The sequence below is a fragment of the Heterodontus francisci genome, chromosome 26, assembly GCF_036365525.1.
Source record: "Heterodontus francisci isolate sHetFra1 chromosome 26, sHetFra1.hap1, whole genome shotgun sequence".
Taxonomy (NCBI): domain Eukaryota; kingdom Metazoa; phylum Chordata; class Chondrichthyes; order Heterodontiformes; family Heterodontidae; genus Heterodontus; species Heterodontus francisci.
Genome location: NC_090396.1, coordinates 59,572,582 through 59,596,760, shown reverse-complemented (window position 1 = coordinate 59,596,760; position 24,179 = coordinate 59,572,582). Strand labels below are relative to the sequence as shown.

Here is a 24,179-nt window from a genome sequence, read left to right as displayed (position 1 = left end):
TTCACTGCCTCACTGAAAGGCAGCAATACAAGCAGGGCTGGCAGTGCTTTAAACATGGTGTCAGGTACTGCCGAGGGGTCTACTGACAACATAATCTGCACCTCGGAGCCTGCCCCCACTGCGTAATTGTATGCGCCCCATGCCTCCATTATGGTAATTGGCCAGCCGCCGTGTCATTGCAGTAGGCCCGCCACACACATGATGGGGTCACTAAATTCAGACCAACATATGCAATCTGCTTGATTGAATTTGACAAGGCAAGGTTCTGCAAAGTTTTTCCCAGGGGCTCAAAAAATAAACTCCAGGATATGCATCTGACTATACAGTGATGCACAGGACCAATCTTCCCTGCTTAGCAATACCATGTACAACTTACTCACTTCCCTTCACAGAATAGGAGAAATGCACTCAAGATATCGATCAAGATGATGCATGGTGCAGTTCTGTTCGGTGTTTGGTCAACCTACCTTAGGGTATCAGTTGGGGCAAGCAAATTGACCTTGGACCTCTCTGCCCTATTCATGGCAGCTGGGGGGGGGGGGGGTGCAATGATAGAGAGAGGGTGGAGGAGGGTCAGTTTGTGCACGATATGTCAGGCCTAAATAATTGTTGTTTAGATAAAACAACAGAAAACACACAGTGATTGTGGAATTATACTCGAGTGAGGAGTCAATGCCTTTTGGGATGAAAGTGGTTGGTGGGGGGCGGGAGCAAGCGAGTGGAAGGAGAAAACTGAGAGAAACTTCTGGACCATAGTTTGAATGGAGATCCCTCAAGAAGGTTTGCAAGAAACATCGAATTACAAAACACTTCTTAAAACAATGTGTTTTACGGAGGCTTCAACACATTCCTACAGTTGGCATTTATTCATAGCAGCTAAATATTTACAATATTACTGCAAGACTGCAAAAGCAATAAAATAGTTTTAAATTGAATTATTTTCCCTACCTTCAGTTCCATAAGCCTTATTGCTCGAATGTTTCAAGAGCTCTTGAACTACACTGGATTGCTTCTTCCCATCCCAGGCTAAACTTGCAATGGGCACGGCAGCAGGTGCAGGTCCACCTTCACCAGAATGATTTTGAGAGCGTTTATACCCTTCTGTTACCTGGCTGTCCCATATGAATACTGGAACTTGAACAGAAAATAGCACATAATAGTATAATCAAGTAATCATTACCTTGTGCGATTGCAAGATGATGTGAGTTGTGCCAAGCTTCGAGTTACTTGTGGCTGTAACTTGGTTGTGTGGGGCTCCAGAACTAGGCAACCAAAGTCCAAATGCTGGTTTTAACAGATTTGAGCTTTATCTAGAGAAATTATTCCCACGATTCTGGCTCAACCATCTAAGATAGGGAAGAAAAAGGTACGACTGCAGGTCTCAATGCTACTGAAGGATTGGCCATGAATGGTGTCTGTAGGCGTGTGTGTGAACTCGCCTATATAGCATCCCAACTGAAGTGGATAAATGTAAACTAACATGTGGGAGGAAGCAGAATTTAATAAAAATAAAGAGGGTGGGAGGAAAGCAAGGGAAGGTAGTGACAAGAGTTCAAGCCTATAATGAATTCCTGATCGCAGTTGGATTGTAAGGCTAACACACCCCACCTTGCCCCCCGCCCCCACATTCCCCCAACCACATGAGTATGAATAGTCTGCAAAGATCCTCTCTGGCATTGTGCCTCATCTGGCATGAGGCCAAAGGCTCAGCTAGGAACCAATGAAGCTCTCTGATTTTTCTGACAGAAATATTTCGAATGGCAGCTTCAAGTCTACACAGCCTTAAAAAGGAGAATGGGTTAATGGAGCCCACTGTAGTAGAATCTGAAGTCCTCTGTAGCTAGATGTATCAAAAGCATTTCATAAACAGGGACAGCAAGCATACTTCTATAGGAATTTGATACCATAGGCATATGATATTCAGCTAGCGTGGCCTCAATGAACCTAGACCTAAGCTTTTTGCAGGAAAGAAACTGCTGTTGCGGGAACAACTGCAGTCGTTGATTTAAGTCAACTGTAATGCTCCAGAAGATGGGGGTAGGACCAATCATCAGAATTCAAACACTGGTATAAGCTTGGGGTAAGAGAGTTGTCCCATGAGGAGAAATGGGAGTAGAATGGGTTTATACTCTCTGGAGTTTAGAAGAATGAGAGGTGGTCTCATCGAAGACATATAAAATTCTTAGAGGGCTTGACAGGGTAAATGCCGAGAGGTTGTTTCCCCTCACTAGTGTCCACTGTGGTTCAGTTGACAGCATACTTGCCTCTGAGTCAGAAGGTTCTGGGTTCAAGTCCCACTCTAGGACCTGGGCATAAAAATCAAGGCTGATACTCCACTGCAGCACAGAGGGAGTAGCAGAGGTGCCATCTTTTGGCTGGGATATTAAACCGAGGCCCAATCTGCACTCTCTCACGTGGAAGTAAAAGATCCCATGGCACTATTTCGAAGAGGAACAGGGGAGTGATCCCCACTCTCCTGGCCATTATTTATCCCTCAATCAACTGTGGAAGCTCAGTCATTGAGTATGTTTAAAGTAGAGATTGACAGATTTCTAAATACAAATGACATAAGGAGATATGAGGCTAGTGTGGGAAAAAGGCATTGAAGTGGATGATTAGCAATGATCATATTGAATGGTGTAGTAGGCTCGATAGGAGCAGGAGTAGGCCATTCAGCCCATGTTCCCACTCAGCAGGTTATGAATGTTTGGAACTCTCTACCCAGGGGGCTGTGGATGCTCAGTCAGTGAGTATATTCAAGACTACCATCAATAGATTTTTGTACACCAAGACAATTAAAGGATGAGGGAATAGGGCGGGAAAGTGGAGTTACAGTACAAGATCAGTCATGATCTTATTGAATGGTGGAACAGGCTCAAGGGGCCATATGGCTTACTCCTGCTCCTATCTGTTAACGTTCTGACAGAAAACAGTTTCTTGCATTCAGAAATAGCAGTGCTTTAATACTACTAATGATGGCTTGGATTGAAATATTTGGGCTGTAAAAACTGAATTGCATTTTCTTGCCAGTTAATACACAATGCAATAGGTCTCTAGCACGAGAGTTAAAATATAGGATATGTGCTGATGGAACATTCTTGTAAAACACTGCAGGAAGTACTAGATTTCTGGTTCCTTCATTAAACTATTTTAAGGGACAACCAATAATTTTCCTAGATGAACTAGCTACCTACTCCAGAGTTGTGGTTATGACATTCACATTTGCAGGTAAGAAAATCAGAATAGATGGCTTTCATTGCAAGGTGGCCGCATGGCCAACTGTAACGCAAAAGCAAACAAGAGTCTTGTAAAATATTAGCTATGAAAGACAACACGAAATTCATTTGGCAAGTTAGAATTCCCAGGAAAGTCTAAATTTTACTGACACAGTAGACTGTTCCATTTTGAAAGGCGGTTTCAAAGGTCCAGAACTGCAATGAAATACTGTACCTTGCTGACTTTTGTTTGTGTCTTTAGTAGACTGATGCACTGGAGGCTCTGAACTTGCACATTCATCTAAACTCATGCTTCTCTTTCGTTTCCTGCGGTTTTCACTTTTTTTGCTGTCTTTCCCCTCATGATTTTTCTTTCTCGGTTCTAATTCTTCAGGTCTTTCCAGTTCTTTTTCACACTGCAGTTCATTCCACCCTGAGCAACTAAAGAATAATAGGGATTAATACAAAAGGTTTTGTAGTTTAAAATTAAACATACAACTGTGCCTTAAAAATCTATAATTGATTTATAGAACTGTTCATTTATAGGACAACCCCTTGTGCCGATCCAGTAAGATTCACGGTTCAAATTCCATCACGAACAGCATATGCCGTTAAAAGCCCTCGAGTTTTTCAACAATCAGACTCTGCGAGCTCCTGAGGTTCAGCAAATTTATCCAACCAGTAATGGAGATGCACAAACCAAGTGAAGTCTAAATGTTCGATCCGCAGTGGTAGGATGAGTCAGCTGGCCTTGGATTCTGGTCAGCAAAAAAGATCTTACAGCTAGAGCTCCCACTCCTGACCGCTATAAAATTACTAGTCTGCAGCTGATATTTTCTGGCAGGGTATGGCAGATAGGATGAAAAATACCACAGGTCTAAGACCCACTTTGTACAGTTAAGAAGTGCAGAAAATGTGTAAATTTCTTGAGTGATGGATTAAACTGCACGGCTTAGATAACAATTTGTCATGACAGGAAGTGATGATACCATGATATAAAGACGATCTCAAGAAGTAGTATTACAGGAGTAGGCAGCTATACATGAGACAGCAAACGTTTTAGTCATCAGGGCAAGAATCACAAAGAAAATGTTATCGAAGCTGGGTTTCTCTACTTTAGGTGCTAGGTGGGAAAGATAGGAGTCTCTTACTTCGCAGTAAAACGTTACGGCAAACTTATCCAATAGTAACACGTCCCAAAGTTAGAAAATGGCATTGGCTGCCTAGTGACAGTTTGGTCATCTGCTGAAGAACACAAGGACAAATCAAAAGGCAAGACTGTACAAAAGATTGCCCAGGCTCGGAGAAGAAATGCCCTGACACAGCACTGAAGAATAGATTTCTGCCACTCCTGCCCGCATATTTAAATACTCCTAAAATTCGAAGTAGCTACAGCAACGCCAGAGGTGGTTTTATGCAAGTATGTTGAACTTGAGTATTTCAGAGCTAAAAGCAGTCAAATAACTGCCCAGGAGAGAGAAATGAACTCAGGTGAATGCAGAACATAACACTACTCCACCAAATTATTTTAAAAAACCAATCATAATTATGTACTTTTCTACTGCAGACTCAGCAAGTTGGTTTTCTTCAGACATTTCCACACATTTTTTATGCTTCTTCCTTTTTTTCTTAATTTTCTTTGGGGTCAACTCTCCCACCGAAATGTTCCTCTTGATGGATTCTTCCTGAAAGACGTCATCCAAGTTTAGTAATCATTTCATGGAATCATTTTTTAAAACTTTGTGTTACCTAAACACTAATATCATTGCCAAAAAAATCCATAGTAAGATGACGACAGATTTGACATTTGGTATATCCTCTTACTATTAGACAGCTTAAAACTTTGCTGTTATTTTCCAACTTTTAAAAAGCAATGTTACGTATCAGAAAGCCAGATGAAGGATAGAACTGGAGCCAATCCTCACACACTTTTATAAGCATTATTTAGAGATACACATTACAAATATGCACCTCTGAACCCAACAGCCACTATTTCAGTCTGCTTATAGGTATAGGAGCACAAGTGAATCCCACCGCCTGAAAACAATTAAATACAAACAACAGACAATTAACAGCTACCTTATACATCCAAAATCGATGTATAAAATTAGTTCAACAAGGTGCCATTTACCATCTTGTAGTAACCAGTATTAATTATATTTTGACACCACATATACCTATAAAATTCTTTGCAGCGGTCTCGATTTGGTAACAGTGCCCCCATGTAGGCTGAATAACTGGCAATGCTGATCCATACTGCTGTAATACAGTACATTTCACATGTGAATTCTAGACTCAGTCACTTGATTGGTGCACTTTCCTAATCAGAATGGATATGAAAAGTTCCAAGACTTCAATTCATTTATTGTGATGGAGTAACATTTCACAAGGCAGGTGCAAGGTTGAAATACCAATGGCCTTGATGGGTCACAAAAGGTCCCAAAAACTGGGAAGCAAATCCTTCCAATTTTTTTTGGGGAAGCGTGAGTGAGTGATGGGCCATAGCCCATGCAAAAAAAGGGAGAGGACGGGACTGGAGGGTGGGGCAAGGAGAGAGCACATGTATCTGCATCCATTTTCAACAGATTTAATGCCCATGGGCCAGTAATCGTTGAAGCAGGCTGAACATCACATTTGTCACTGACTCATCTTCAGGAGGAAGGATTAGCTGGGTTAGAGGTGTACCATGAAAACTATAGAAAAAGAAAACCCCTCATGCTATTGCTTTAATGATAGTGAAATTAATATGAATTCAGCTGTGGAAGGTCCAATAACCTACCCGCAGTTGGTCACAAACACCATCATTCTCCGCTGTCTTGTGCCGCTTTTCCTTGCCTTTATGTTTGCTATGAGTCTTGGCAGCTTCGTCACACTTTGTCTGGTTGGATGATTCAAAATCAAAAGAAACTGCATCTCTTTTCAAAGCCGATTTATGTTTCTTTGTTTTTTCACTGCTGTTCCATAGCTCCATGGAGTGAGCAATGCAGTGTTTGTGTGTCTTCTCCACCAATTCAGTCTTGGAAGCGCACATCTTATCAGTACTTTTGCCAGATAAAGTATGGTTTTCTAATGAGGTAGCACTGCCATTTATTCCAAGAGGGGACAGCTGAGCTGCTTCCATGGCTTTAACTGATTGTAGCCGCAACTCAGAGAAACTAGAACTACATGACTTCTTGGAGATTTTAGACGGAGAGCTAAATCCTGTTTGTTGGGAAATCTGCACTTTTGGAGTAGGTGGGAAAGTCCTAAAAGTGAAAAAAACAATTAAGAACTACATTCCAGAAAGTTTCTTTGCAACTAATTTCATAGCAACATTTTCTAAAGCTCACAGCACGTTTAACCATAATGAACGAAAAGGCACAAAGGTTTTTTTTAAAAATTCATTCATGGGATATGGGCATTGCTGGCAAGGCCAGCTTTTACTGCCCATCCCTAACCAAAGGCGCCAGAAAACTTTCATAACACTGCCTCCATTTGTCTGGGCACACACGAAATTGTACTTCTTCACTGGGACTTGCAGTTTTCTCCTAAAATGGAAAGCTAGGACTACGAATACAAGAAATATGGCACATATGGCACATGGCTCACAACAACAATGATTTCATTCCATTTTTGTACTAAGCAATATTGTAAATCTTCATTTTGTGCAAATTTAAGTAAATAAAATCTTATTAATGCACACAAAAATGTTTTAGATAAGGAAATACTGCAGGTTTCAGAGGTCTGCACGCTTAAAAATACTTGAGACAAAATGCAGCAAATTTGCCTTGAAGCAGAAATGTTTTAAACGTACTGTATTTCTGATACATTACTTCAAACTATCAGCATCTATTACTTACTTCAGTGTTCAAAAAATTCATGAAACCAAAGAGACTCTCATTTTAAATAACTCAAGCAAAAGTCTCAAAAGAGTGATGCTTTGATTCTTAAAAATAGGCAATGTTTTTAAACAAATCAAAATTCTTGAGAATCCAAGTACTGGAGGAATTCCCGTACACTGGCGCAGATTTTGCACCGGAATTGAACCAGCAGAACTCAAATAGAACATAACGAAAAATTCTTTAGGAGCTGCTCGCACCTCTCCATTTGTTCTGTCAGTTTGGAGGTTGTCCACTGGAAGCGACAGGGCAGCACAGGATAATAAAATGTTATTCAAATCATGGGAATACATCTCAGGATGCAATCTGTACTCCTGCAATGCCGGGCATTGGAGTTGCAATTGCATCGTTATTGTCCTGTGATACTATGGGTGGTGGAGGGTCTCGTAAATTTTAAATACCCCAAAAGCCTATCTAATCACAGAATACAGTTTTAAAAAGAAAATTCTGCAATTAGCAGCAGTGATCTCACCTGCCAGGCTATATTGCAGCAACCCTCTGAAGGTTCCTTAAATGGGATGCTCAGCAGAATTAGTTAAATTGCCCTGGAAAAATCAGTCAGGGTCAGTTATACATCTTTGCTATGGGCATAAATCATGCCTGGCCTTATCCTATCGACATTACAGCCAAGTGGAAAAATCCTAGTCTGTTCATTGCTATCAAATCATGGCTCCAACTTGAGGATTGAAGCTGCATGCATTTAATTTCCCAGCTTTCTGTCATCTCGCTACCATTTCCAATGATTAACAAGGTGTAATTAAAGAATTGTTTTCTTAGTTTGTTGTAACAATGTGGGCAATACACAGAATGGTGTTAGGTGGGGATGTCAGGTTATTGGTCCAATAACAATGAAGGAGGTGATGATGTTCCAACATTGCTGTGTTTGTGTTTCTCTGTGCTCAAGGTTATGCAAGCTGACACTGTGAATAGTTTCCTCTCTCCAGGTACTGTCCCTCTCACTTTTAAAATTTCCCATCATGGCTCTCTGCAAAAAAAAGAGTCTTGGATGAGCTGTACTTTCCTCCAGTTAAACTATGAGAAGACTGAAGCCATCATCTTAGTCCCCTGTAACAGATTCTACATCCTTGCCACCAACTGCAATCCCACCCCAGCTACCGCGTCAGTTTGAACCATACTGTTTGCAACCTGAGCATCCTGAGGCAAGCTTCTGACCCCATATACCTTCCATCACAAAGATCGCCTACTTCCATCATTGTAACATCACCTGCTTCTGCCCCTACTGAAGCTGGTTGGCTGCTTAAGTCTTCAACGATGCTTTTGTTACCTCCAGACTTGAATCTTCCAACGCTTTCCCATCCTCCATAAACTGTGACCGATTCAAAACTCTGTTGCCCAAATCCTATTCGGCACCAAGACCAATTCACTCATCATCATCGTTCTGACTGACCTACACTGACTGCAGGTCCCCCAATGCATTCAAATCTTTTCATGGCGTTTCCCCTCCCTATCTCCAAACTCAAGCCCTACAACACCCCTCATCCACCTCAAGAACTCTCTATTCTTTCAACTCTGACCTCTTGTGCATACCCCTCTCTGTCAGCTGTGGTTCAGTTCGGAGTCAGAAGGTTATGGGTTCAAGTTCCACTCCAGGGCTTGAGCACACAATCTAGGGTGACACATCAGTGTAGTACGAAGGGAGTGCTGCAATGTTGGAGGTACCATCTTGTGGATGAGACGTTAAACCGAAGCCCCGTCTGCGTTCTCAGATAGACATAAAAGATCCCATGGCACTACTTCGAAGAGCAGGGGAGTTATCCCCAGTGTCCTGGTCAATATTTATCCCTCAATCTACAGCACAAAAATAGGTTATCTAGTCATTATCACATTACTGCTTAAGGAAGCTTGCTGTACACAAAGTGGTGCCACATTTCCTACATTAGAACAATGACTATACTTCAAAAAGTACTTAATTGACTGCAAAGCACTTTGGGGCATCTGATGGCAGTGAAAGGCAAGCCTTTCCTTCTTTCTCTGTCCCACCAGTGACAGCTATGCTCTGGAAATGCATCCCTAAATCTCTACACACTTCTTTGCCTTGCTCGCCTTCTTTAAGAGCCTCCTTAAGACCAATTCTTCGACCAAGCCAATTCTCATATGGTCTTGCGTTCTGACAAAGAGCTTATGACCTAAAACATTAACTCTTCCTCTCTTCACAGGTCCTGCCGATGTGCTGAGTATTTCCAGTATTTTCTGCTTACATTGACTTCTTTAGCTGCTGGTCAGTATTTGTCTAATTACACTTCTGTGAAACACCTTAGGACATTTTTCTGCATTTAAGGCACTATATAGTTATCAGTAAATTGTCCATTTAAAGGCAACAAGCGGAGATCAGACACATGCACTCATCCCAAATAAGGACAGCAAGCATCTCAGAGGGAATCCCCTTGTCTTCAGGCTCCTTGCCCTGTCCATTATATCCGGGATCAGTGATATTAGATTAACCAGACGCAATTAATGACAGTCAAGTAGCTTTATTAGCAATTTTGATTAAAACCACTTAACTGCCTATCCAACCAGCGTGGCTTCACCCTGAAGATGAAAGCTTTAGTTAGTGAGCAGAACAAGTTTCTCTTACCTAGTTTTGTCTGCAGAAGAAAGTATGTGGCCTTTTTTCATTAATTTTGCTTTGTGGGCTGATGATAGTGATGGTAAGTGTGGTTCATTTTCTGTCACCTTCCAGCTGTAGGTGGCCTGCAGTTATTGACATAAATAAAAACTTGGTGGTCTAAAAAGTATCCATGAGTGCAGAAAACATAAAAGAGGGTATGGCAAAGAAGAATCAAAAAGTTTTCATGGTTAGACAGCTAGGGAAGCAAAGTAGGAAAACAACAGACAAGAAAATGTCAAAACAATTAGCAGTTACTCATCAGGAAAGAACATTTGCAGTTTTAGACTAGAAATACTAGACATAAACAATGAACAAAACCAGCAGAATAAGCATCAAGAATTTAAAAGATACTATAATCTTAGCACAAGTTTTACAGCATCCGAGTTGTATTTTTACAAATGAATGGAACTCTTCACATAACTGCTTTCACTTCAGAGTTTGTCACTGTAGTTTAACATTAACTGCTCTATCAAAAAGGTAATGCATCAAACATAAACCTGTAATACACTTGTCCTTTGTTTGTTATTTCAACAAAACATTAACATTCTTAAAAGCAGAAAACTAAAAGTACAGAGTGGAAGAGAGGTATAATTTGGGCTTAACTGAACATTTAATTCCACTCAAATCTTGAATTAGCTTCAATAAAACGTGGTCCATGAGCAAAATCCAAAAGGGAAAAGCTCTCAGATTGACCAATACACAAATGCAAGGTATGCCATAAGACTGCTGCAGACTGGCCACGAAAAGCTCAAGTTTAGAGATTGTGAAGAAACAGAGATCAATCTTTGGCCTATGTTGACATAAGTCATCTAGGTTTGGAGATGACAGGCACAATGAGAATCAGTGTTCTTGCCAGAGAGGGGGTGAACAGGAAACAAAGCCAGGGCTCCTGCTCCTAACCATTGTCCATTAACCTGAACCGGAAAACAAGTAAATATAGATTCCGGACAAGGTGACGTTCCTCATGGTCAAATAACCTGACACAGTTCTGCATACACATGTGGCATGATCATTTGGACATGTTACTGGAGGGTTGCAAGTGCCAGTGAAACTGTACCCAGCACAAATCAACACCTTCAGGAAAGAGGGGGGGGGAAAATTCTGGGAACCCACATTCCCAACTCAGAGGAACCTAGTGATATTCAAGAGTAAAAGTACAGGAATACCACATTAAATAAAAAAAAGTTAAATAATTCAAATGGCTCAAGAATAAACCAAAATAAATTATACAATTATGTAAAGTTATTTAATCTGGTAAAATTTAGTTGTACTGTAAAGGCTTTAGAGGAGAAAGAGCCTCCTGCAAATTGCTCATAGCTAAACATATAAAACTGAATTTCACCCCACAACAGACAAGAAATTACTCTGGTGCAACAAAAAAAAATTCTATTTCTAGGGACTACTGGAGTTTGCTGTAGATTTTTTCAAGCAAATTCCAAACAGCAGCATTATGCTTTAAATACCAGGTTCAAATATTTATGTAAAATTAAACAGAAATCACAACATGCAAACAGGCAGTTTGGTCCAACCAGTCCAGGTCAGGTATTTATCCTCCACAAGGGCAGTCATCCTAATCCCATGTGCCTGTCCTGTTGTCCTATCCTTTAACCTTTCTTTCCTTCAACCACCTATCTAACCTATTCTGCTTTCATCACAAAATCAAGTAACCCTGTATAAAAATGTTTCTCCAGGTCTTTCCTAGGCCTAACATTTAACCTGGTACCTATGTCCTCTCAATCACTAGAAAAAATGTTTCTATCTACTCTCCAATCCCTTCATAATTCTTGTTATATAGAGATACATATTTGAAGGTTAAATACTAGGTTTTTAAAAATTCACCTGGAAAGTAATACCTTACATTTGAAGATGTGGCCCTCATGATTTTGCATAGTTTTATTTTTACAAATTTGAACATACGTACGATGAATGCAGCCTCTCACACGCTGTACAAATATGAAACTAGACACTGGTTGTGTTCTTTGATATAAAATAAATTTTAATTAAATAATAACTGACATCCAAAGAGTGGTGCTTTCCCAAATGGCATGGGCTCATAATTAACAAAATGTGGAACGAGGAAATACCATTTGTTCCATCCCACCAATTTTACTCCCTCCCTAATCAAGACCAATTTATCCAATGATGAAACCTAATCCACACAATCTGAGAGGTGCAAGCAACCATACATATAAATGAACAAAACCATTTCCAAATTTCTCCTCAATTTGGTAAGAAATTGGCACACGTCCCCATTATCGCTATTTAATCACAATTTTCAAAGATTTGCAAGTTTCAGCATTATTTTTCTGTCATTTCACAAAGAATGAAATTAAATACTGGCTTTCAGAAAGCTTCTCATTGCCAAATCAAGGAAGACATTACTCCACCATGATGACATCAACAGGTTATCCACACAGCATATGCAACTGTCCATAAATCCTCACAAAGTAACCTTCAAATTCAATCTCATACTGAGGGAGGCACTAAACAACAGCTGGTGCATTTCATACAGAAAGATGGAAAGATTGGGTAAATGACCACAATACATTATTCACCTTCTAGTAGAAATAATGAAGCCTGACCCCTTTCTGTTATTAATGGGCAGAAAAACTAAAAAAGTGGTCCAAAAAAAAAAGCAGGTGGGGGAGAATTTTGGCATCAAGTAGAAGAGTGTAAACTATCAATATAGTGATAAAATGATGAAAATTTAAGGTAATAGATAGGTTATGAAAAGTACCTTGATCAGAAGAATTATGGTGATGTTGCTGTCCTATGGTGAGGCTAAGGTGACCCATGCCACTGGGAATCACAAGACTCAACAACGGACGTATTTAATTTCATTAAGGTCAGCACTAACAAACTTGCAAATGCTTAGAAGTAAAAGCTTCGAGCTTCCAACAAAAAGCCTTGTCAAAACTTTTTCTAACCAATGAAAAGCCAATAAAGGACTATTAACTGTTTTCATTTACACAATACATAGTTCAGAGGTGGACATGCATACACACAAGTGGCATGATTAAATGTCAATTTACAGGTCCACCTTGGACAACAATGCAGTTTGAGAAGAGAGAAAAAATATATACATTTAGTTATACAACAATTGCGCCACCCCACAACACACACCCACCTTTTTGGCTGACAGTGCGAGCCTCTTAGCTGGTGGTGGTGACATGGTAATCGATTGCTCTTCTGCAAGCAGCTGGGGCTTTAGTTTGGACACTCCCTGATCCTCAGCACTACTCTCAGTCCTTTCATTAGCTGAGCTGTGCGTTTGCGATTCTGAATCTGACTCTTCGGGCTCAGAATGTTGGTTATTCAATCCATTCTTTGTAATATTGCTTCCATTCAAACCACGTTTGGGGCTGCCAATCGCTTTCTGCTGGTTTTGGCCGTCTTCTTTTCCTTTCTGCTCAGGTCCACCAGTTGCCACCAATGACTTCAATGAGGTAGATGCAGGTAGTTCCTTGCTTTCCAGTGCAGTCACCTTTGCATTTTCGGTTACTGACATTCTGCTGCTATTTGAACCATTAGATGACTGGCCCTGAGAAGATTTTGGTTGCAGCTGAGGTAAAGATTTCTTAAGCTTCCTCAATGATTCATCTAAGAAAGTTGGTGCATACGTTGGTTTCCCTGGAAGTCTGGGTGACTGGATAATGCTGTTTCTTGGGACTGGCACACCAACATTCCCAGAAGTTGGCAGTTTTGCTTGCAGAGACTCAGGTTTCTACACAACAGACAAATAATATATATGTATGTTATACCACATTGAAAATATATTTACATAAGTGATTTGGACTCAACTCGCAAGTATAATTCCAAAGTTTGCACATGACACCAAATTGTCTTTTGGGGGGGGGGGGGGGGGGGGGGGGAGGGAGAAATTGGTAATGGTGAATACAGAGACTGTGCCAAAATACAAGGTAACATTAATAAACTTGCAGAATGGGCACGTGGTTAGCAAATGACCTTCAACATAGATAAGTGTGAGGTGGTGCATTTTGGTAAGTATTCACTCCTTGGAAAATAAGAGTCTAAACAGGGTAGAGGAGCAAAACGATCTAGGGGTGCAAAAAACAAAATCACCAGAAATAGCAACACAGGTTAAAAAAGCCAAAAAAGGTAACTCGAGCAATGGGTTCATTTCTAGAGTGATAGAATTGAAAGGCAGAGGAGTGCCTTGTGGTCTCCTCTACATTGGGGAGACCAAACGCAGACTGGGTGACCGCTTTGCGGAACACCTCCGCTCAGTCTGCAAGCAGGACCCTGAGCTTCCGGTTGCTTGCCATTTCAACACTCCCCCCTGCTCTCATGCTCACATCTCTGTTTTGGGATTGCTGCAATGTTCCAGTGAACATCAACGCAAGCTCGAGGAACAGCATCTCATTTACCGATTAGGCACACTACAGCCTGCTGGACTGAACATGGAGTTCAGTCATTTCAGAGCATGAGCATACTTTTATTTTTAGTTATTTATTTTTTTTTACAACTTTTTATTTCATTTCATCTTAGTTTGTTCAGTTCGCTTACCTACTTTTTTTTTCATGTTTGCACTTGCTGCTGTTCAACCTTCAGTCCGTTAATACCCTATCTGTACTAATGCTTTGTCTTTCAACAGACCATTAGCATATTGTTTGCCTTAGCTCCATGACATTTTGGTCAGCTATGTGGCCTTGTCCAATCTACACCTTCTCCTTTGTTATCTCTTGCCCAACCCCCGCCTCGCTTGCTTATAACCTTTGACATTTCTAATATTTGCTAGTTCCGAAGAAGGGTCACTGACTCTGCTTCTCTTTCCACAGATGCTGCCAGACCTGCTGAGTGGTTCCAGCATTTCTTGTTTTTATTTATAAAGGCAGAGGAGTTACGTTACATTTGTATAGAAGTGTTATGAGACCACACCTGGGAGTACTGTACACACTTCTGGTCTCATTATAAAAAGAGACAAGACACTGCTAAAATGTGCAAAAAAGATTCCAGTACCAAAAAAGGTTCTATCTATCCAGGAAACATTGAACAGGCTGGAGCTCTAGAAAATAGGGAACCCGATATTCATCAGTATTCACCATTGCCAATTTCTCCACCCCGCCCCCCACCGACTATTATAAGGATTTGTGGAGAAGACGTAGAGATGTTTCCACTTGTGGGGAAGACCAAAATAAGAGGCCATAAATATGAGAGTCACTAACATATGCAATGCGGAATTCAGGAGATATTTCTGGACTTAGTAGTTAGAATGTGGAACTCACTACCACAAGGGAGTAGTTGAGGCAAATAGCATAGCTGGGAGAAAGTAATAGGATACACTGATTGGGTTAGAAGTAGGGTGGGAGGAAGCTTGTGGAGCATAAACACTGGCATGAATCAGTTGGGTTGAATGGCAGTCTTGTGCTGTACAGTCTATGTAATCTATATATCAATTCATTGTTTAGACTTGCATGAAATCAAACACGGAATCATAGAATCAGATAAATTAGTATTTAAGAAAAAAAATTGAACATACATTTCCTTAGAGTGTGATTTAAAAAAAAAAAATCAGATGTCAGCTCCTGATCTGTGTTGAATTTGTTGATCTTAGTCAGGATAGCAACTACTGTGTTTCAAATAGCTTGACTGCCCCTAGACGAGGTGAGCGAGAAAAGGCCAGGATCCCATGACTGATTGTTATCCAGTAGCCTCTGCAGCAAAGTGTGCTGTGGGTGTAACGAGAGGGGTGGCAGGGGGCGATGGGGAGAAATGTGTTTTTTTGGGGTTTGGCTCTATTTTCTCCACAGGCAGGTGGCAGTGTTAGCTAAGGCTCAATTGGCACTCTCACCTGAACCCACAACCTTGTGGCTCAAGTCCCACTCCAGGGCTTGAGCACAAAAAAAATCAAGGCCAGCACTCCAGTGCAGTGTGGGAGTGCTGCACTGTCAGAGGTGCCATCTTTCAGATGAAAGATTAAACTGGGGCACCATCTGCCTGCTCTGGTGGATGTAAAAGATTCTCTATTTTGTGTCCTGGCCAATATTTATCTCTCAGTCAACATCATAAAAACAGATTATCTGGTCATGATCACATTGCTGTTTGTGGGAGTTTACTGCATGCATACTGTCTGCTGCATTTCCTTCATTACAACAGACTACACTTCAAAAAGTAATTCATTGACTGTGAAGCACTGAGACATCCAGTGGTCATGGAAAACACTATACAAGTGCAAGTCTTTCTTTTCCCCTGACACTCATTATCCAAGCTTGAACATGAAGAATTTGTATTCAGATGATGCTAGGGAGTTTGCAGACATCCATGTAACCATGGATTAGCAGAAGTCAGTGGCTTCAGGCCACAAGGTAAGAAAACCAAGAGACCAACCCACGTAATACCTTACAAGATAATTTTGAAGTAAAAATGCCAATTTCAGCTCCAGATTTTCTACATCTCCTCTAAAGGCTGTAAAAACTTTGTAAAATTAGTTTATCCTAATGCCTGTGATGGATCAGAGATCTGCTTTCAAATCAGTCCTTTTTAAGAAAGAAATCGACAGGATTTTAATGGCTGGCCAGCAATGGCTAATTTACATATATTACTGCTTGTTCTAAACAGCCTGTCTCTGTGCATACAAAATACATATCCGTTTTATGAATTTTTTGATACCGCTTCAAAGGCTAATGAGAGTCACTCTGTATTGGTGGACAGATTGACAACTTATAGGCAAAATGTTTACCTAGGAAGAGTTAATAGTGATCAACTGGCCATTAATTGGTTATACTGTCCACAGAGTTTAAAAAAAAAAACTCGAGTCCTTGGTTGGTGCTAAAAATGATGCATCAACTTACCTGGGTGGATGGGGTAAGAAGATACCAGCTTCTTTAGGAGAGCTGCTTTGCTTTAGATATAAACACGACACCAAGAAAACCTGCAAAGCCTACGTGCCTTTGAAATTTGCGTGAGATTAATTACTTTGTGAAAGATTATGAACTTTCTTCACCTCATTTCAGATTTCAACGCCTGTCCCCAAAGTCTGTCCACGATCTACAAGGCATAAGTCAGGAGTGTGATGGAATACTCCCCATTTTCCTGGATGGGTGCAGCTCCAACACTCGAGAAGCTCGACACCATCCAGGACAAAACAGCCCGCTTGATTGGCACCCCATTCACCACCTTCATAGTCAGAGTCGTATAACTGTAAGACTATAACACAGAAACAGGGCCTTCGGCCCATCATGTCCGTGTCGTCCATCAAGTACTGAACTATTCTAATCCCATTTTCCAGCACTTGGCCCGTAACCTTGTATGCTATGATGTTTCAAGTGCTCATCTAAATACTTCGTAAATGTTGAGGGTTCCTGTCTCTACCACCTCTTCAGGCAGTGTGTTCCAGATGCCAACCACCCCCTGAGTGAAAAAAAATTTCCACAAATTCCCTCTAAACCTCCTGCCCCTTACCTTAAATCTATGCCCCCTGGTTATTGATCCCTCCGCTAAGGGAAAATGTTTCTTCCTATCTAACCTATCAATGCCCTTCATAATTTTGTATACCCCAATCATGTCTCCCCTCAGCCTTCTCTGCTCTAAGGAAAACAACCCTAGCCTTTTCAGTCTCTCTTCATAGTTGAAATGCTCCAACCAAGGCAACATCCAGGTGAATCTCCTCTGTACCCTCTCCAGTGCCATCACATCCTTCCTATAGTGTGATGCCCAGAATTCTACACAGTACTCCAGCTGTGGCCTAACTAGCGTTTTATACAGCTCCATCATAACCTCCCTGCTCTTATATTCTATACCTTAGCTAATAAAGGCAAGTATCCCATACGCCTTCCTAACTACCTTATCTACCGGTGCTGCTGCCTTCAGTGATCTATGGACAAGTACACCAAGGTCCCTCTGTACTTCCAAGGGTCCTACCATCCATTGTATATTCCCTTGCCTTGTTAGTCCTCCCAAAATGCATCACCTCACACTTCTCAGGATTAAATTACATTTGCCACTGCTCCTCCCATCTTACCAGCCCATCTAAATCATCCTGTAATCTAAAGCTTTCCTCCTCACTATTTATGACACCACCAATTTTCGTGTCATCTGCGAACTTACTGATCATACCTCCTATATTCATGTCTAAATCATTAATGTACACTACAAACAGCAAGGGTCCCAGCACCGATCCCTGTGGTACACCACTGGTCACAGGCTTCTACTCGCAAAAACAACCCTCAACCATCCTCTGCTTCCTGCCACGAAGGCAATGTTGGATCCAATTTGCCAAATTGCCCTGGATCCCATGGGCTCTTACCTTCTTAACCAATCTCCCATGCGGGACCTTATCAAAAGCCTTACTGAAGTCTAGTAGATTACCTCAACTGCCTTACCCTCATCTACACATCTAGTCACCTCCTCGAAACATTCAATCAAGTTAGTTACACACGATCTCCCCCTGACAAAGCCATGCTGACTATCCCTGATTAATCCCTGCCTCTCCAAGAGGAGATTAATCCTGTCCCTCAGAATTTTTTCCAATAGTTTCCCAACTACTGGTGTTAGACTCACTGGCCTGTAATTACCTAGTCTATCCCTGCTACCCTTCTTAAATAATGGTACTACATTTGCTGTCCTCCAATCCTCTGGTACCTCTTCTGTGGCCAGAGAGGATTTGAAAATTTGTGCCAGAGCCCCTGCTATCTCCTCCCTTGCCTCACATAACAGCCTGGGATACACCTCATCTGCGCCTGGGGATTTATCCACTTTTAAGCCTGCTAAAACAGCTAAATACTTCCTCCCTTTCAATGTTAATATGTTCAAGTATATCACAATCCCCCTCCCTGATCTCTGCACCTGCATCGTCCTTCTCCATAGTGAACACAGATGAAAAGTAATCATTTAATCAACATTCACTCCCTCCACCATAGACGCACAGTGGCAGCAGTGTGCATCATCCACAAGATGCACTGCAGCAACTCACCAAGGATCCTTTGACAGCACCTTCCAAACCCACGATGGACAAGGGCAGCAGATGCATGGGAACGCCACGAGCTGCAAGTTCCCTTCCAAGCCACACACCATCCTGACCTGGAACTATATCACCATTCCTTAACTGTCATTGGGTCAAAATCCTAGAACTCCCAGGACTGCAGCGGTTCAGGAAGGCGGCTCACCACCACCTTCTCAAGGGCAGCTAGGGATGGGCAATAAATGCTGGCCTAGCCAGCGACACATTCCACAAGAAAAGGTATAACTGTTGTCCCTCATCAAGAGTTTTTACTGAATATTTGGTACACCAGACAGGCAGGGGCTGGGACTGGCAGAACACTCCATAAATATTCAATTTCATGTATAAACTTCATATGGTCTAAATGGAGTGAAATGTCTGAGAATTATGAATTGTTTTCGATCAGATTTTGTACATTAAGTGATCCACTGGTGATTTATCTATCTGCTGTTTGATTTTTGTCCCTGATAATCCTATTGCTTAATAAATCTGATTGTATATCTCAGGCTACAACTATGAATGCTAGAATTTTTCTATGCCCATCTGTTGAGGGAATGAAGAGTTTATAGCATTCATGTATTATTTCCAATGTAGACTTCATTTGTAAAAGGCGTCACTATTCACTATGCAGCCTGTAATCTCTGATTACTTAGCATACAAAAAAAAAAGTCACATTTTTGTTCATATGGACTTAGTCGTGGAACAACATATTTGTGCTGATATTGAAGCAAAGCATCTGGAGTGCATTTGAATTGCAGTACCTATTTTAGGAAATACTTAGGACTGGTTAATTTTCTTCTTGTATCTTATGAATCACAGAAATTTCATTATAGCTGGTTATTTGGTCCATTGTGCCCATGGTGGCTCTCCCATCAAAGCCTTCCACTCCAGTCCTATTTCTCTGCGCTCTCATACAAAAATACAGTAGAGTAAACTTCAGCATCTTACGCTGGAACACACTGTAAATGACATTCTTAACAAGCTGACCTTTGTCATCTGAGGTGAGCCCAAATATCCGTTCAGCATTGATTTCTTGGGCATGGTTGTACCATTGCTGGTTTTGACTAGAGGCTGTACCGAGTTCTGCTTAGATGCATCATCAACACTACTCTTAGAGTTTGGCAATCTTCAGGTAAAAGACAGAATCAGTTCCAAATTAATACTGCATAATTTTACAATTTACAAAACATGATATATCGAATCAACTTCACTATTTAGGTCAAATAAAACGATTTGTTTAATAACACATCTTATGCAACATATCACGTCCACAACAAGTGAGCCTTTGATTAAAAAGGTGTGAAATAATTGCCAAAACTGAAGTGCAATGATTTATTTTCCTTTAGCCTATCAACTATACGGGCAAACTTATCATTTCTAGATTAGTTCTCCTTCAACTTTTCCTTTATTTAAAATGCCTTTTTTGTTTTAATTGGGCCACTACATGATAAACCCAAAGATAGAAAATACTGAAATTGTAGGCCTGAGCCCTCCACCCACCCATCATGGGCTATTACCTCAAAAGTGTCCACCATTCTCTCTTAATTCAAAGAATACAAAGTATTGGTTTCCTCCCTGGTCTGTTCACATTGTTACGAGAGTCCATTTTTTGTGAAAACTTGACAATCTATATTTTAAAAAACTGAGAAGGATTTCTTGGACATTGAATCATCTGGAGATGGCTGAACTTTGTAGTTTTTACAAAAAAAGTTTGGAGTGGCATCCAATGATTCAACTTAGGGACACCTCGCCAAACCAAAGAACTTCCTTCCATATCTTTTCAGTAAAAGATTTTTTTATTCCTTTGAAACAGCTGTAAACAAAAATCCCTTTTTTCCCCCAGTTAACCGGTTTTTGGATGTATGTGCATGAGGGCAAGGATAATAATACGGGGCTTTAATATTTTGATTCACGTATATATTTTCTTAATTATTGGTTAAAAAAAGCGAGGAAATTAAGGATATTGATATCAGCCAAGAAAAAGTATTGGAGAAACTTGAGGGACTAAAATCTGACAAGTCCCTGGGACCAGATGGCCTGCATCCTGGGGTTTTAAAAGAGATAAATGAAGAGATAATGGATGCCACAGGAATAGTCCCATCAGATTGGAAGTTGGCAAATATTACACCACTTTTCAAGAAAGGAGGTAGAAAGAAAACAGGGAACTACAGGCCAGTTAGCCCAACATCAGTCGTTGGGAAGATGCTGAAAACTACTAAAGACTCAACATTGCACTTGGAAAAGCATAGTTTGATTAGAACAAGTCAGCATGATTGTACTAAAAGGAGATCCCGTTTGACAAATTTATTAGGGTTTTGAGGATGTAACTAGTAGGGTCGATAATGGGAAACCAGTAGATGTAGTTTACCTGGATTTCCAAAAGGCATTCGTTAAGGTGCTACTTAAAATATTAATAAGCAAGATAATGGCGCATGGTGTTGGGAGTAAATTATTAGCGTGAATAAAGGAATGGTCAACAGGCAGGAAGCAGAGAGTGAGCATAAATGGGGCATTTTCAAGTTGGCAGGCAGTGAATAGTGGGCTGCTGCAAGGATCAGTGCTGGGGCCGCAGCAATTTACACTTTATATTAATGACTTGAATGAAGAGACAGAGAATAATGTATCTAAATTTGCTGATGATACAAAGCTCAGTGGAAAGGTTAGCTGCAAGGAGGACAAAGAGAGGCTGCAAAGAGATATAGACAGGCTAAGTGAGTGGGCAACAAGATGGCAAATGGAGTATAATGTAAGGAAGTGTGAAGTTGTTCACTTTGGTCGTAAAAATGGAAAAGCAGAATATTTTTTAAAAGGCGTGAAACTGGGAAGTGTTGATGTTCAAAGAGACTTGGGGGTACTCGTACAAGGAACGCACAAAGTTAAACATACAGGTGCAGCAGGCTATTAGGAAGGCAAATGGCATGTTGGCCTTTATGGCATGGGGAATGAAGTACAGGAATAAAGAAGTCTTACTAAAATTGTACAGAGCTTTGGTGAGACCACAACTGGAATACCATGTGCAGTTTTGGTCTCCACATTTGAGAAAGGATATACTTGCACTGGAGGTGGTGCAAAGATTTACTAAATTGATCCCTGGGATGAGGGGGTTGTCCTACGATGGGAAGCCGAGTAAATTGTGCCTATATTCTCTGGAGTTTAGAAGAATGAGAGGCGATCTAATTGAGACATACAAGATTCTGAAAGGGCTGAAGCTGAGAGATTGTTTCCACTGGTCAGGGAATCTAGAACGTGGGAACACAGTCTCAGGATAAGGGGCCAATCATTCAGGACTGAGATGAGAAATTACTACACTCAAAGGGTTGTGAATCTTTGGAAGTCTCTAACCCAGAGGGTTGTGGATGCTCCATCATTGAATACATTTAAAGATGGGATAGATAGACTTTTGGTCTCGCATGGAATCAAGGGATATGGGGAGCGGGCAGGAAAGTGGAACTGAAGGCCAAGATCAGCCATGATCATATGGAATGGCGGAGCAGGCTCGATGGACCATATGGTCTACTTTTGCTCCTAGTTCTGGTGTTAAGACTTGGCTTTATATTAAACGGATAATTTTGTTATTAAAGAAACCTGGCTGGCGTGATTTATTCTGGGGACAAACAGTATCTAACTGGCTGTTTCAGCAAGTGGGATAGGTTTTGACCTGTGGAGAAGTGGGACTGAACAGTGCACGCCTCCCGCCTCGGTCGTAACAACATACACCAGCCAGGGATCTGCACTCAGAATCCACCACTCTGACAAACTACCAGGAAGTGGAGAACAATGGCTGAGGATTAGCCCTGTCCTGTTTCCTCTTCATTTGTCCTCAAATGAGGATCAGGAACTCAAAGCATGAAGTGGGACGCTAAATAAAAAACCTGGGGAGGGAGCAGGGAAGAGCAAAGGGAAAGGAGCAAAAGAGAATGTTTCTCTATTTTGTGCGTCTTTCCTTCCCTTCCCAAAGATTAAGAGAAATACATAATACTCTCCTTCTCCCCACTTGAATATTTCCTGATGGTCATTTTTCAGGATCCACTTCCAACTTGTCTGTTCTCTTAGTCACTTGAACTTCTCTTCACCCTTCTTACTCTCTCGTGCCTTTCTCCTAAATTGCAAAGCCATACACACAAAATGTTTGTTCATTACCCGAGTCATATGTCCCAGCTTGACCCTAAATACTTCACTAATTAATTTCAACCATGACTTGGAAATCGTAGGCATGCGAAAGGCGGAGTTTATAGGAATGTCTCAAAAAAACAGAGAGGAAGACCTATAACCGAGAAAATGCATTTAATAACACCCACCTCAAGTAGAAAAGTACATAAGCCTGTTGGTTCAGCACCACCTTGATGTTACTACAATGAACCATTGAATCATTCATCTGATACCATTGTCCATTGCTGGCCTGAAAGAAAGAAACCGGAACATTCAAGTCCTCGTTATATTTTTTTTATCTGAAGCTAGTATTTGGTAAAGTTTGCTCATCTGATTTTTGCTACCCTTATCAATACCCTTTTAATCTTAGGATATATAGTCCATTTTGGATAAAGGAGGAGATTGCTCTCTTTTTACAATGTGATCATTTCATTTCGCAGGACATTAATTGACAAACAAGAGAATGCTGGAAACATAATTTAAAAATACAGATCCATCAAGATCTGGATGAGTAGAAGGGTTACGCCTTTAGCGTGTCTGTCTGTTTTGTTTAGAGCTGATGAACCTGCTTTGTATTTCTATTTTTATTTCATTTGCATTTTATTTTTAATCACCAAGTGCCACTGAGGAGCACTGTACTCAATGTATTTGCATTTAGTTTTACAACTGAGTTTGATTATTTAAGAATAAATCTTGGTCTAGGTTAACTTTAAAAATTAAACCATTATAAACCATAATTTTTCTGACAATCTTTTTGCAACAAAGTAACTGGTCAGTCAAGATTGTCTTGGATGTAGATTAGTTCCATCACCTCTACATCAGCAGCACACGCTGAAGTTAATTTAGTTTACTACTCCAATAGTTGGTGCAGGGCTGTTAAATAAGCCAGATTAACAACCTGATTATGAACAAACTGCTAAACAAAGTTCTCTGTGAGTAAATACAAGTCCAATTTAATAAGGAATTTTCAACATTTCAAAAAGGGGAATGGTTTAGGCTCAGTTCATTGTGAGTTGGTTAACTGTGCGACTTCTCACCTTGATATAACAGTAGTAGTGTCCAGCATGACAACTGTACCCAGAATGAACCAACACTGCATACAACCCATAATTGACTGGCTCACCATTACTTTGGGACATATATGGACGCATATTCAAGTGTTCAGGGTAACCAACATCCTGTTAAAACAGACAGCAAAAATTATAAAATACAAATGTTTCACAGTTAAGTTTATTCACAAATTTAAAATATACAGTAAATGGTTCAAAAAGTTCTTCAGGAAATATATTCAAACAACTTCACACTTAATCCATACCAGTTCCTTAAGAGGTTTACATATTGTATGTAAA

The 24,179-nt window shown here is 40.7% G+C and overlaps 1 protein-coding gene across 2 annotated transcripts in view; it reads right to left on the bottom strand.

Moving 5' to 3' along the window:
* The window catches only part of usp36 (ubiquitin specific peptidase 36), an 86,418-nt gene that overhangs the window by 12,851 nt on the left and 49,388 nt on the right, over positions 1-24,179 (bottom strand). For both annotated transcript variants that reach the window (XM_068058348.1, XM_068058347.1), the window contains exons 10-18: positions 23,868-24,008; positions 22,980-23,080; positions 19,669-19,807; positions 12,850-13,446; positions 9,690-9,805; positions 5,995-6,460; positions 4,770-4,900; positions 3,451-3,656; positions 949-1,134 (exon numbers count right to left, since the gene is read on the bottom strand). In XM_068058348.1, the coding sequence (XP_067914449.1) occupies positions 949-1,134; positions 3,451-3,656; positions 4,770-4,900; positions 5,995-6,460; positions 9,690-9,805; positions 12,850-13,446; positions 19,669-19,807; positions 22,980-23,080; positions 23,868-24,008 (2,083 nt within the window). The remainder of the gene's footprint in view (positions 1-948; positions 1,135-3,450; positions 3,657-4,769; positions 4,901-5,994; positions 6,461-9,689; positions 9,806-12,849; positions 13,447-19,668; positions 19,808-22,979; positions 23,081-23,867; positions 24,009-24,179) is intronic.